At 48.1% G+C, this 13646-nt stretch overlaps 1 protein-coding gene across 2 annotated transcripts in view; it reads right to left on the bottom strand.

Moving 5' to 3' along the window:
* FGF13 (fibroblast growth factor 13) overlaps positions 1–13338 on the bottom strand; it is a 476517-nt gene extending 463179 nt beyond the window's left edge. The window contains exons 1-2 of one of the 2 annotated variants that reach the window (XM_078065334.1): positions 13227–13338; positions 12364–12576 (exon numbers count right to left, since the gene is read on the bottom strand). In XM_078065334.1, the coding sequence (XP_077921460.1) occupies positions 12364–12412 (49 nt within the window). In that variant the 5' untranslated portion in view covers positions 12413–12576; positions 13227–13338. The remainder of the gene's footprint in view (positions 1–12363; positions 12577–13226) is intronic. The other variant, XM_078065336.1, reaches the window with a different exon arrangement.
* Positions 13339–13646: the final 308 nt, after the last annotated feature.

The following is a 13646-nucleotide window of genomic DNA, read 5'->3' as shown; positions in this document are numbered from 1 at the left end:
GTGGGGCGGAGGGAGAAAGCTGTGTGTTTTTTAAGTGGTGAAATCTGTCAAAGTCCCAAAGGCTCTTGTGATACAAACCAGGTCATTCTATACAGCCTGAACCCCCGATTCCATAGGAGAAATAAAAAAACCATTTATAACTCAAAGTAACTAGCAGTAGTAGGTCAATGCACTTGATCGGTCATAAACAAATTAGAGGGACACTGCTTGGGACCTAGAGGACGAGAAGAGCTTGGGGTGTATCTAGGCCTGACCTAACCCACACACTCCTACCCGCCCCCACCTCTTGCCAGACAAATATAGACAGGAAAATGGTACCCAAGAAGGGGAGTTCCCTTGCCCACCTGCTCCAGACGGGCAGAAGGATATCTGAGAAGTCCCACTCTCACCCCCTGGAGCCCACCACATAAAGAACCACTGAGGTTCAAGCCACCAGAATGGTCAAACTATTTGAGCCATTCTGATAGCGCCCCCCCCAGCTCCCCGCCAACCCTGCCCTCTCGGGGGGGGGGAACCAGACTGAGAAATTTTCTTCCTTCCTTAGTTTCTCCTACAGAGAAGACAGTGAGAAGAAGAACTGGAGGTGATGCTATGGAGGAGAGAGAAGAGGAGCACACAAGAGAAAGGAGGCTCCCAACCAAAGCATCTGCATGTGTAAGGTTAATTCAACCCAGGAGAAAACAAGGACCCACAGCACATAGCTCATTAACAGTGCTGGGTGGAGACCTCAGGGCTCCAACTCACCTAATAGTTGTGGAGACACTGAGCCCTTTGAGGAGTTGAAAGCTATGGACCCCACTGACCAGAAAAATTGCACGTTTACACCTAATTTCCAGGGGTCCTGTGTTGTCTCCAGGACAATGTTTTTCCAACTCGCCTGAGGATAAGAATGGCCATGATGGGCACCAGGTCATTCACTGACATACCGCCAACATGGAGCAGAGTGCTTTGTGCAACGATAGTTTGGTTCTTCAAAGTAAACTTGCAAAGTATCAGCTCCACGAAGGCACAGATGGTTATCTGTTCTGCTCACGGCTGCATTCTCAGTGTCTACAGCACATAGAAAGTTCTATAAATATTAAGCAAATTAATGGATGAATTAGTAGAACTAAAATCCATTAAAATTGGACTATGACTGTCAAATGTGTGAATCTATAGATTTGTTTCTACAGCCAACAAGCCTGCTAAAAGGAACCCTCTAACTCAAATAATCCATATGAAAATCACTACTGTTTTAGTAGTGTATTATCAATATCACCATGGACCAAGCCCTATGTAGCTGGCACTGTCTTTGATGTTTTCCATACATTATCTCATTCCACCTTTAAAACAGGCATGTAAGAAAAATGTAACTATCTCCCATTTTGGGGAGGCTTAGAAAGATTATTTGCCCAAGATCACACAGCGAATAAGTACAGGAACTTAGATGTGGACCCAAGTCTCTCAAATCCATGCTTTTAACCATGTAGCCACTTTTATATGGAAGATGACATACTGTAAAATAGGAATTATACCCCAAATTAAATTAGCAATATTAAATCCAGATGGAATGTTGCTGTGAGTCTAAGGGCTTTTGGTACAGTTTGGGAGTTTCAAAGTACAGGAACATTTAAAGAAACCGAAGAAGGATGCTGAGCGCTGCAGTTAAGTAACACATTTACTGAACATGTGTTTTGTGAAAAGGGCCCTTGAGGAGGTTACAATCTAGTTGGGGAGCTAAAACCTAAGCAGGTGAAAAGTTCATCATAGAGTTATCCACAGTAGCCCATGGGAACTGCCAGAAGCCCAGTGTCAGGAGTAAGCAGTTCCTGCGGGGAGGGTGGAAGAGAGGCTTGTTTCCTGGAGGAAGAAGAGGAGAATCATAAAATGTAGAAAGAATAGGTAGAACATTCTAGATCAAGAAATGGTGGGAGCTGGAGCAGAAAAGGCAGTTTGAAGACAATCCATGAGCAATATTTTGTCTATATTATTTTTTATTATATGATTAATATCATTATATATATCCACTGTAGAGAAAATAGAAGATACAAATTAAAAAAAAAAAGCTATAAATATTCTATAAGCAACCACCGAGAGATTCCTTTTGGTGTCTTTTCTTTGAGGATTTATTCTAAGTATATTGTATGTCTATTTATGTAGACATATGCATGTTTGTCTACATGTATTTAATTTTATATTTACAGATCTACTCATGCATATATAGATCTTTATATACGGATATTCATAAATGTACATTTATAAAATACTAATAATGTTTGTGGAGCTCAGTGAGATGGATCTCGAGGCGGTACAGAACTGTTCACACCCACAGGCACAAAAATCACCATCTCTCCTTCATCACCCCCAAGTCCACACCCAGAGTGCACATACTAAAAAAGATGGTGTGGAAGATTATTTGATAACATAGAAAAACATTCTATTATGTTGTTGAGTGAAAAGAGCAGGTTATAGTATATACTGCGTGATCCCACACATTCTCAAAGATAATAACCCACGTATATGCATGTATTCTAAAACTCAGAGGAAAAAAAACACTGGAAGGAAAATCGCAACAAATTAACCTAGGAGTGGAACCCTTGGGTGGTATTTTCTTATCTATGCTTGTAAGATTTTCCAAATTGTCCCCGCTCAACATGCATTATTTTGTAATCTGAAAAAAAAAAAAAAATCGATGCGATGAAACATAAGCAAGGGAAAAGCGCCCCGATGAATTCAAATCGGCCCTGAATGTTCTGCTTCAAGATTCATCCTAGGTTTCTGAAGAGCTAAAACCGAATTAGCATTGACCATTAGACAGAGAAAGCAACGCTCTCGTCTTGGCCAAGCCCCGACTTCCAGGCTTGGATTGGACTCTGCGTCCCGTGCCGGCCTTTGGGGCGTCCAGCGGGTGGGTCAGGCGCAGCGCGAGCGCGGACGCCCGGAGGCCTGGAGGGGGCCACACACCACGCTCCCTCCGGCCCCGCCCGGCCGCCACCATCTTAACGCCGCCCCCCACCGGCGGCAAAGCGCCCGCCGCCAGATCGCGAGCGAGGCCGAGGGCTGCGCCGAGCGAGCACCGAACCCTTCCCCCGCCTGCGGCCGCCCGCGCCGCGGCTCACTGTGCGGCGGCGTCCCCACGCCGGCGGGCCGGGCCGTGGGCACCCGGGCAAGTGGGCAAAGCCGTCCGCTGCCCGCCGCCTGCAAGGAGCTTTGTCATGCCGGGCGCCGAGCAGCGCTTCGCCAAGTTTCACCTTCGGTGACACAACTTTTCCGTGTTTCTTTTTTAGGCAGCCGCCACATCACGAGGCTAATGAGCACACCGAGGTTTGTAATAAACCCGCCTGCCAGATCCACGGCGACTGACGGACGCTGGTCACCAGAACGTTCAGCGCTACCGTCCGGTTCCCAGCTTAGTCGGAAAACAAATACTCCCTGGACTGACCGCATCGACGAGCGTCCGGCCCTGTTTCCAGGAGAAAGGCTCACCTCGTCCTCAGCGCTCTGAAAACCACGCGCAGATCCAAGCTCTTGGAAGTCTTAGTGTTCAGAAAAACCACCCCCTCCCCCAAGGGGAGAGGCAGGCTTACACACAGAGAATCCAAGCCAAAGGCAAAAGAAGCAGGTCAAGTCACAATACTTTCCAAGTCAGGCTTGAAAGAAGATTCTGAAAATATCTATAGGCATATTCAAGAACTGCACTCAGCCTGCCTTCTTTAGGTTGTTTACTTCCACTTTTAACAGCAAGCTAAATATTTTAAGAACTCGATCTGTTTACTAACCCCCAGTTCAAGAGCAGTAGAAATGCTACCTCCATAATTTGGAGGGATTTTTGAGAACTGGGTTTCATGTTTGTTATTAAACTTACCTATAACCATGCAATACACCCATCACTGTTAATTACAGCTGTTAAACATAGGTTCTGCAGCACAGAGAACTACATGATTCCTAACTTTGAGAACTATAATTAATATGCTCGTTCAAGGCTGTGTCTCCATTAACAAGATATATTTTTGGAAATATTATCTAACTGAAGGCAGCATAAATAGTAAAAATAAATAAATAAAGCTCGCACTTTTTTATTTTTCCATTTAAAATGAGTTATATAATAAGTAGTGAAAAGCCTCTTCTGTGGAGCTGCACTTTAAGGGGTGGATTTCTTCACTCAAGTTAATATAGCTATCAGGGGAGAAAATGCAGAAATGAGAATCCTCCACTGAGCCCAGTATACCCGAAGGAACCCCATTCAGCTAATGACCACTTACATCTGTTGACAAGGAAAGGAGGGGGGAGAGAAAAGGAGAGAGGGAGTTCTAGAGAGGGAGGGAGAGAAAATGGGGTAGGGTTGAGAAAGAGAAGGAAATGAGACAGATGATTCTGATGAGAGGCAGACTGAAAGCATATGCCATGTAATAGGGAAAAAAATAAACAATTGGGAGTTTTACCCAGCAGTGAATTAAGAGGAAGTGTAATCTTTAGAACACAGGTGAAACAAATTCCCAGACACAGTTCTGGAGAAAAGCACCATTATTTTCAAACTGACAGATGCTTAAATCTTACAAGTCACAGTCATGGCCAGTTGAGGGAAGATACACAATGAAAAGTAAAAAGTCAGAATGTCCAAGGCCAAAGGGAAAGGAAGGGCAACCGTAAGGTAGGACTGAGTTTCTTTCATCTCTGTGCACCCAGGCTGGGAAGAGTCACTCAGACAAATGTTCAGAGACTCATTCAGCCGCACGAGGACCACAGCCCTGGAGCAGTCATGCATGTATGCCTGGGCACGCTCTTCCTAACCATGTCCACATTGGTAAACAGGAAATAATTTTGTCTTTGTGCAAACCGAGATTAGATAAAGCATCCCCCGTGTTGCGTGGGGAGGCACTATGACAGCGGTTAAGAGGTGGATTTGAGGGGCGCCTGGGTGGCTCAGTTGGTTAAGTGTCTGACTTGATTTCGGCTCAGGTCGTGAGCTCAGGCTCCTCACTGGGCATGGGGCCCGCTTAAGAGTCTATCTCTCCCTCTGCCCCTCCCCCCTCTAAAAAAAAAAAAAGAGGTGGATTTGAAGTCAGTCAAACTTGGCTCAAACTCCACCGTCTTGCTAGCTGAGTGACCTCAGACTGGCCTTAGTCTCTGAGACTCGGTTTTTTCATCCATCAAATGGGAATAATAATAGTATGTGTATCTATCCTTGATAGACTGTTAGGAAGATTTCAGGAGATATTTCATGTCAAATCCCTTAGTGTTTAATAAAACTATTAAGACCCTAACCAAAATTATTCTTCAACCAACCGAGATGCTAGAAAGTCAACTAGACATTAATTCCTTGGGGTTAAAGCTCAGCCTCTGGCAATCCTTAGTTAAAATGGAAATATCCCCAGCCATCTATCAGATTACACCAAAGTGAAACAGTGACAGAGCCATTCTGTTACACACAGCTTTCTGATATGACAACAAACTGGAAATGAACATAGCACAGGACCAATGAGTTTTGCTACATGCATTCTACAATTACTCATTAATTACTACAATGCCAATCACTGTGCTAGGTGCAATCCACTATCTATGTGACCTCATTCGATCTGTAAACTTGAATTTTCTCATCTCTAAAGCCCATAAACACTAATCGCTACTTTGGCCATCAGGAGGATTAAATGAGATATATGTAAAAATAATATATGCTTACTAAATAAGTACTCAATAATTTAGAAGCTACTATACTAATGATAAGTATGATGATTATTGTCATTGTTATTAAATGATGATCAAACATACCCCTGCTTAAAGAAATTCCTTACCTTGCCGAGAATATTCAACAAATACTCCTTATGGGCCTGACAAGTACAAGACCCTGTTGAGTGCCCTAGTATGTGGGGGGGGAGGGGTGCCCAAGAAACCAGAGAAAGGGTGTCAAGTGAGAAAGGAAGCTTCCTGAAAGGAGAGGTGACTAGGTGTCAGAAACAGAGAATGCATACTGCATGATTCCATTGATAATTAAATTCAATAACAGGCAAAGTATGATGACCAAAATCAAAAGAGAAGCTGCCTCTGAAGAGGGAATGACAAGAAAGGAACATTAGAGAACTCCCTGGGGTGATGAAAATATTCTATAACTTGATTTTGATACTGATTACATGGGTGTAAACATTTGTCAAAATTAATCAAGAGGCACATTTCAGATTTGTGTAAGTTACTGTGTATAATCTTCAATTACACAAAAGGAAATTGGGTTCCTTTTTTTTTTTTTAATTAACTGTTTTCAGGGCGCCTGGATGGCTCAGTTGGTTAAGTGTCTGCCTTCAGCTCAGGTCCTGATCCCAGGGTCCTGGGATGGAGCCCCGCATCGGGCTCCCTGGTCAGCGGGGAATCTGCTTCTCCCTCTCCCTCTGCTGCTCCCCGCCCCTTGTGCTCTCTTACTCTCACTCTCTCTCTCGAATAAATAAATAAAATCTTTAAAAAAATGAACTATTTTCTAATTTGGCCTCTGATCAGGCCTGCCTTTCACCAGATTTTTTGTTCTTTCTTCCCAGGCCCTCCTGCCAGGATCCAGAAAGAACAGACATGTACACCCAAGAATTCCTTTAGGCCAAATAGTGACTGTCCAAACTAAATCTGAGGTCTCTGCAGAAGGGTGAGAGTAGGAAGCCCAAGCAAGCAACCCAGCTCATGCCAGCCCTACTACACCTCCTAGAATGTCAACTCAAACCTTACACCAACTGAAGCCAAGGGTGCTGAAAGAGTTTAAAAGAATCAACAAGGACACCTACTACCCTCTGCCCCCCGCCTCTGGAGAAGGTCATTAGCCAGTGACGCTAAGACCACTTCCATTTGAAAATCAATGCTAAAAGTAATTTCAAAGAGCAGAGGCATGAGTAGGGTATGAGGACTGCCTTTACTTACAGTGATCTCAACCTACAGTAATTGTAATTTGGGTTTCTTGTCTCTTACAAACCCAGATTCTTAATAAAATAGTCCCCATTTCCATTGTGCCCCAAGAACCAAGAATTTATCTCTTTGCTAATATGAAACTGCCATTTTCAGGGTCAATACCCTGGAAAACACTGCTTTAGAGAAAAAATAAATGGCCCTCCAATTCAAGGAGAAATTAGACCAGCAGGCTGGAGTGGTCATAATGATCACTATATACTATTTCACCTTCTCTAGGAAATTAATGCATTTACCCAGAAATCCACATCCCTAATGAATGTTTCATCAAGATATGGCATTCACCAAAGTGACAAAAATGCCACAGTAAAAAAAAAAAAAAAAAAGTCAGAAATCTGATTCAAGTGAGTTTGTAGAACCAGGATATCACAAACAGATAAGCTACATTTCAAGTTGGTGAGGACTAAGATAAATCATGTTTCTCAGTACAGTGAACCTGAAGTCCATTCCTCAGCCCGTGCTGAGAAATCCTGGGGCTAATGTGTCTTCTGGAGAGACAAACAGAAATTGGTGACTGCAAACAACGATTTATGCGGATGTTTGTCTTCTCTACTAAATGTTAAAACCATAGTATGTGCCTAAGCTTTACATTTCAAAGAGCATGTTAAGCTTGGCAAAGTAATAGACATGTGGGATCCCCTCCACCCGCCGTATTTTAATTCATGGGAATTTTTCTCCTTGAATTGTTTAATCGTGGCAATTATTTTGTATTCCTTTCAAATTTCTCAACTCCAAAAATATAAGCCATAATGAAGCAGACACTAGAAAGCCTTTTTATTGGATACATTTGAAGAGCTGCAACACATTCTGGTTGTTCTATGTTGATTGTAATTCCCAGAATGAGGAGTTGATTTGAACATAAAACAGCACAGCTGCAAAGAGACCTGGAATGTTAACAGTTTCATCTCCCTACTCGCTGCCACACAACTCGGCCCTCCAGCTTACCACCCAAAAACCCTGATCCCCATTCCCTTCCCTGTTCTGAGCCTGTTCTCAGGGCCACCATACATTTCCCTGCCCTGGGCATGGGCCTCAACCCTTTCCCCTTCGCCCCACAGCTCACTTTCTGCTTCTCACCCCGGCCCCAACCCCAAGTCCATTCCCACTCCAACCTCACCCACATCTCCACCCTGAGGATGCGCCCTAAGCCCCTTTAAGGATCTGAACTGTACCAGAAAGAGACTTAGAGGAAGGAACACTCAGTAAGAAGATACAGCACCCCTAACCCACGTCCCAATGTGCTCCTCCTTTTCGCTTCGGCCTCTGCCAATAAGGAAGCTGCACACCACTAGAAATCATAATGAAGAGGACTGGGGGGGTGGGCACTGTGCACTCCTCTTCTGCACCTATCCCCAAGAACAGACTGACATTTCTGATTCGAGATCTCCTTGGCCACACACCCTCACCAAGGCGGTGACCACTATCCTCAGCATAGAAGAAAACATGGGGTTTATGACACTCCATAAAACCACTGGTCCATGAGGATTTATCCACAAGGTGAAAAAAATCAAGTCCCTACATGAGTAATAGGTAGATTATGACTGTTAGTTTTTAGTAAGAAGTCACCAACGTCATGATTTCTTGTGGGTAAAATACCTCCAAGCACCTGCTTTGCCTGGCCCAAATCCGAGAAAGACACTTGACGGAAGCTATTACAGCAAACCACCAAGACCAAGATGATCTTTGGGAATGGCATTCGGGGTTCAGTACTTGATATGCTGGCTGCCTGACCACAATGCCCCATCCTTAGGTATGGTTAGACAGGCTATTGGGAACGGCCAGGAAAGGAGCAGAAAATGAGCCGTACCCATAAAAGCATGCTGGCACCACAACCAAGTACAGCAATAGCTGTGCAAGTGGCTGGTTTCCTGCACTATGCGTGGAATTGTCCTCCATGCCCAGCAGCCAGCAGAAGCCCAGCCTGACCGCTATTACCGACTGTCTCTCCAAGAGAACCCACAGCCCACATCACGGGGCCTTGAAACTTGCCTGGTTGAGATGGCTCTCCATAAGCACAAGGGGAAAAGGTGGTTGAAAACACATACCCAACTCCAAACAGGTAGCTACAAGCCAAATGGCAGCTTTGAAATCAAGAACTGGCTAGCCCTTTTACTCAGTCCAGGGATGCATTTGGTTTTATCTGGAGCAGGCTACACGTTTTCTGAATGCCACATAACACAGTTGCAGGAAACCAGACCCAGCCTTAACTGAGTGCTTTTCCAACAGAGAACTGCCGAGAAGATTGTATGTGACAAGGTAGAGAAGAGTGAGTCAAAGCTAAGTGAATATCGACTTGAACAAACAAATGTTATGCTTTCTTCTTCCCTGAAATGGAAATAGGTCCTCCTGTTCAGAAGCTGAGTGCTGCTAACTATATACATATCTGCCAAATTAAAAGTTTATGTAAAGCCTAAAGAAATGCACAAAAGGTGATTTGCTACACAAGAGGCCATTTTCATAGTTTCAAACAAAATCAAGATTCCCACCCTCCCCCCCAACAAAGAGGACAGACTATCTCATCTCACTACGTTATTGAAAAGATTATCAAAAAGATCACTGCCCATCACTGAGACTGGTCTTACCCTCAATGAGATGAAGAAAATGTCATTTAAAGACAATCGGCAATTTGTGTGTCTGAAAGCCAAATTTCATTCAGCAGCATGAAATAACTTACTGATTACCTACTATCTGTGCTTTAAGAACTCTAGAAACACTATATTATAGTCTTCCAGGCTGTGGGCATGAACCCCAGATGATGGGGTGGGAGGCTGAATTTAAATAAACAGTAGGCTCTGAAACAGATTATGAAATTCATTCAAATAATTGACTTGATTCAATCATTGTCACACTGTTGTTCAAAATCAAATGTGTGTATATTCAAAGTATCTATTAAATGTTCAATCCTGTGTCTTGCCATGTTGCAAAGAGTGTGCTCATGAGTCCCTTAAGCTTAAAAAAAAAATTCAAAAATGACCCATACATAGGAAATTTGTGAATAACCAAACCTCTTCATGAATATGGTCGGAAAACTTTATTGGTTAAAATAGAAATAAGACCTGCTATCTTTCATCTCTAACATAAAAAGTAGTCTTTCAAAGTTGGTCACATAAGGCTTTTAACATACTTGAAAGGATAAAAAGCTAACTATTACGCATTGACTATTTTCAAAATGCTCTAAATTCAACAACCAACAGAGGCAGAAATGGAACTCCGCTCTCAGCATCCATAAGATTCCCATCTCCTCGGGAAAGTAAACTCCTTTCTTAAAAGTTGTCTTATAAAATTACTTTAATTTCTTCTAATTTCAACCATAATTCCAAGTGCTAATTACATAATTCCTACAGAGAGGTATTCGGTTTCAAGTGTGGTGAGTCAACATGAGAAAATGTTACGACATGCGCCTAGTAAAAATTTTCATCATTGAGTTACAGAGACCTGTCCTAATGTTTCCAGACTTGTTACTCCATTCTGGACAATTGCAAATTATATTCCTAAAAGAGCAACTCACTTTCCATGAATGAATTTGGATTCAGGGCCCTCCCAAAGGCAGCCTGAAATAAACCTTAGGTAACCACCTGCTGGAAATCAGGAACCAAAGTTCTAGAAACAAACCCGAAGTACTCCCAGATTCAGAAGGGGAATCACTGGACTAGATCAGTTTGGTGCTACAATCTTCCATTGCTGTTACCTCTCTGGGCCCTCATGGCAAAACAAAACCTTTTAACGAATCTGAAGTCATTTTCTCTTAAACCTATGAATGCCTGTTTAAGACAAACCACAATGAGGAAAGCTCTGGAAATGTACACCCAGAGTTCTACTTTCTAAGTGACTGTTTCAATTCATCTGCGCACCTCAAACAGCCAGCACCTATGAAGTGGGTCCGGAGGGGCTGAACTCTGGCCTGAAGCCAGGCCAGTGGCAACACTGACCCTTAGGACAACAGACCTATACCCCCGGACACAGACACACAAACTTGCCAGCCTTTCCTCAAGGCTTTGCCTAATTGGAAGAGATCGACTCCATTTAGAAACAAGGATAAAGGCCCTGAGCTGAAGACTTTTGACAACTTTCAGCGGGGGAGGGCTGGTGCTGCCCTAGAATCTCCCGGGGAGAGAAAGCTCTGAGATGGGGAGAGGCGAGAAGGAGGAGATGAGAAAAAGGAATAGGGACAGGAGTGGGAGGGAAGGGGGCCCCAGGGTGCAGGGAGGAATTAGGGCCCCGTGAACGAAAGCTGGGGCTCCCTCCCTGCAGTCCCATTTCTGCAGCGTGGACTCGGTGTGGGTCGCTGCGGATCAGCGCTCCTGGGGCCCTCAGAACCGGTCCAGCCCACTCCGGCGTCTGCTCTGTAACCATTCCGGACACTTGCTTCTAAGGCACCTGCCGTTTCCCAACTGCTCTTACCACACCCCTCTCTGCGCCTCTCCCTGCACCCGGAGCTCCAAGGATGCTCGTCTCCAGCTTACATTCCAGAGCTAAGCCGGGTCCTTAGCAAGGCAAAGGCTAGTGCTGGCGGGGGTCAGGAGGACCCCCCCTTCCTTCTTCTGAGTTCTCCCGGGTGTGAGCCCTGCTCTGCTGCGCCTCCCCAACCCGCCGGTGGGAGGCCCCAGGCCGAGATGCACACTCCGGGGGACCGGCGGCCGGGTGCCCCGGGCCAGGTGGCTGAACCCCAGAAAGCGGAGGGAGGGGACTGTCCCCTCCCGCGGAGGCCCGCTCCCGCTGGGCACTAGTGGCAAGGGGACAACAGCCTTTGTTCTCCGGGGGCTTGGCGAGGCTGCGCTGCCGAGGCGCAGCGCGGGCGGCGCCGGGGCACCAGGATTGCTCACTTTTGCACGCGGCGTGTCGAAGGTTGCAAGCTCCTGCCTTCTGGGGAGGGGGTAGAGAGTTGGGGAATAGGGGGTGTGAGGGGGAAAGGAGCGTGGGGGGAGGGGTTTTGCGTCTCGGCCAGGCTCTTTGTTTGCATTGGGGGCGGGGAGAGGGGGTTGAAGGTGGATTCGAGCTTGGGTTTCTGAGAGTGGGGCAGATTCCTGAGTATGTCACCATGTTGCACCCGCGCAGCACACATATGCACACTCGCGCACACGCACACACATGCACTCGCACAGACAGGCGGCCGGCCCGTAGCAGGCAGCGCTGTTCCTGGCGCTCCGGGCTGCAGCAGCTCGGGTCGCCCGCAGCGCCACCACGGTGCGTCCAGAGGGGGAGTGGAAGAGGCTGGAGGCACTCGCGGGGCGACAATTCCACGAGGAAGGAGGGAAAGTGGTGCAACCCCAGCCCCCCCCCCCCCAGCGGCCCGCCCCCCCCCTCCTTTCTCGCCCGGGGTCGCAGAGGTCACGGGCAGCTTAGGCTCCGGCAGGGAGGCAGGGAGCCGCCGAAGGGCGGCGCGCACGCGAGGGGGCGAGGGAAACCAAGGGAAGGGAAGCCGGCGGACTGGGCGGGCGGGCTTACCCTTAGAAGCATCTTTCTCCTCTTTGGGCTTGGTCACCTTTCCACTCATAGATCCCAGCTTGCTTGACAAGGGTCGCCCAGGAGACAGAAGTCCTCGCCGAGCGGGCCGGACTTCGGAGAGTGCTTAGGGCGGCAAGTCGCGACCGCGAGCTCCCCTCGGTGTGGCTCGGGGCGGGATCCGCTTTTCCCCACCGCTGCCGCCGCCGCCGCTGCCTACGAGAGAGTGGGGAGGAAAGGAGAGGGGTGAAGGAGGAGCCGCCGCCGCCGCCGTCGCCGCCGCCGCGAGCCCGAGCGGCCGGCCGCGGGAGGAGCCGCTCGCCTTGCTCAAGAAGTGAAGAGACAAAGCGGCGCGGCGCTCCCTCCGCGCCCGCCCGCCCGCCCAGGGCCGCGCTCGCCACCCCCGGGGCCGCCGAGAGGTGCGGCCGGGGCTCCCGGCTCCGCCGCCGGCCTCCCCGGGCTCCGCGCGGGCCGCTCGCCGGGCCGGCGCGGGCCGCGCGGGGAATTGCCTGGGTGGGCTGCCCGCGCACCGGCGGGCTGCTTTCCCCCCGCCTCTCTCAATCCGCTGCGGGCCGCCAACTCAATCAAAATAAAAACCCGAGGAAGGCTGAAAAAAAATCAAAACAAAGACGAAAATATTCACTTAAAAATAACGAGCCTCCCCGAAAGGGAAATGTTTGAACATGTGATGAGCAACGTGTGAGCCTGTTACACCGCAGAGCCGCGCAGCTCCTTGCCCGTGGAGAATCGAGAGGGGAGGGTCGCCTCTTTCTTTCTGTTTAATCAATTTTCAGGTTGCTGTTATTTTGCCAAAAGGGGGGCCCGAGTGGCTCGCGAGCGGAGGAGCGGGAACCGATGGCCCTTACCTGCTCTCTCCCTACACCCACACCCCCTCGGAGCTCGCCCGCTCCCTCGCTCGCGCTCTCCTTCCCAAGAACTCTCCGGTCCCAGAGAGCCGCGAATTCAGCCCGCGGCGCATTCTATATAAACGGCAAGGTGTGGGCACGCGGGGGGCGGGGGCCGGCGAGGGCGGGGCCCGCACGGAGCCGCCTGCCGGCTGTAGTAAAAGGAGAGCTCGGCAGGGGCGCGCCGACGTCAGCCGCCGGTTGGCAAAACCCCGGCGAGCCCAGCGGAGAGCGGGCAAGCGTGGCGGCCGGGCGTCCCCCTACTCCCCGGCCCCTCCTGGGCAGGCCGGGCCCGCGGGCGCCGCCGGAGCGGGCTCGCACCGTCGGCCGCCGAGATCGAAGCCCGTCGCACCCCCCAGCCCGTCCCGGTTAGCCCCTCTG

The sequence above is a fragment of the Halichoerus grypus genome, chromosome X (genome assembly GCF_964656455.1).
Source record: "Halichoerus grypus chromosome X, mHalGry1.hap1.1, whole genome shotgun sequence".
Classification (NCBI taxonomy): domain Eukaryota; kingdom Metazoa; phylum Chordata; class Mammalia; order Carnivora; family Phocidae; genus Halichoerus; species Halichoerus grypus.
The sequence above is the reverse complement of the archived record's forward strand: the minus strand, read 5'-3'. Positions and strand labels throughout refer to the sequence as shown.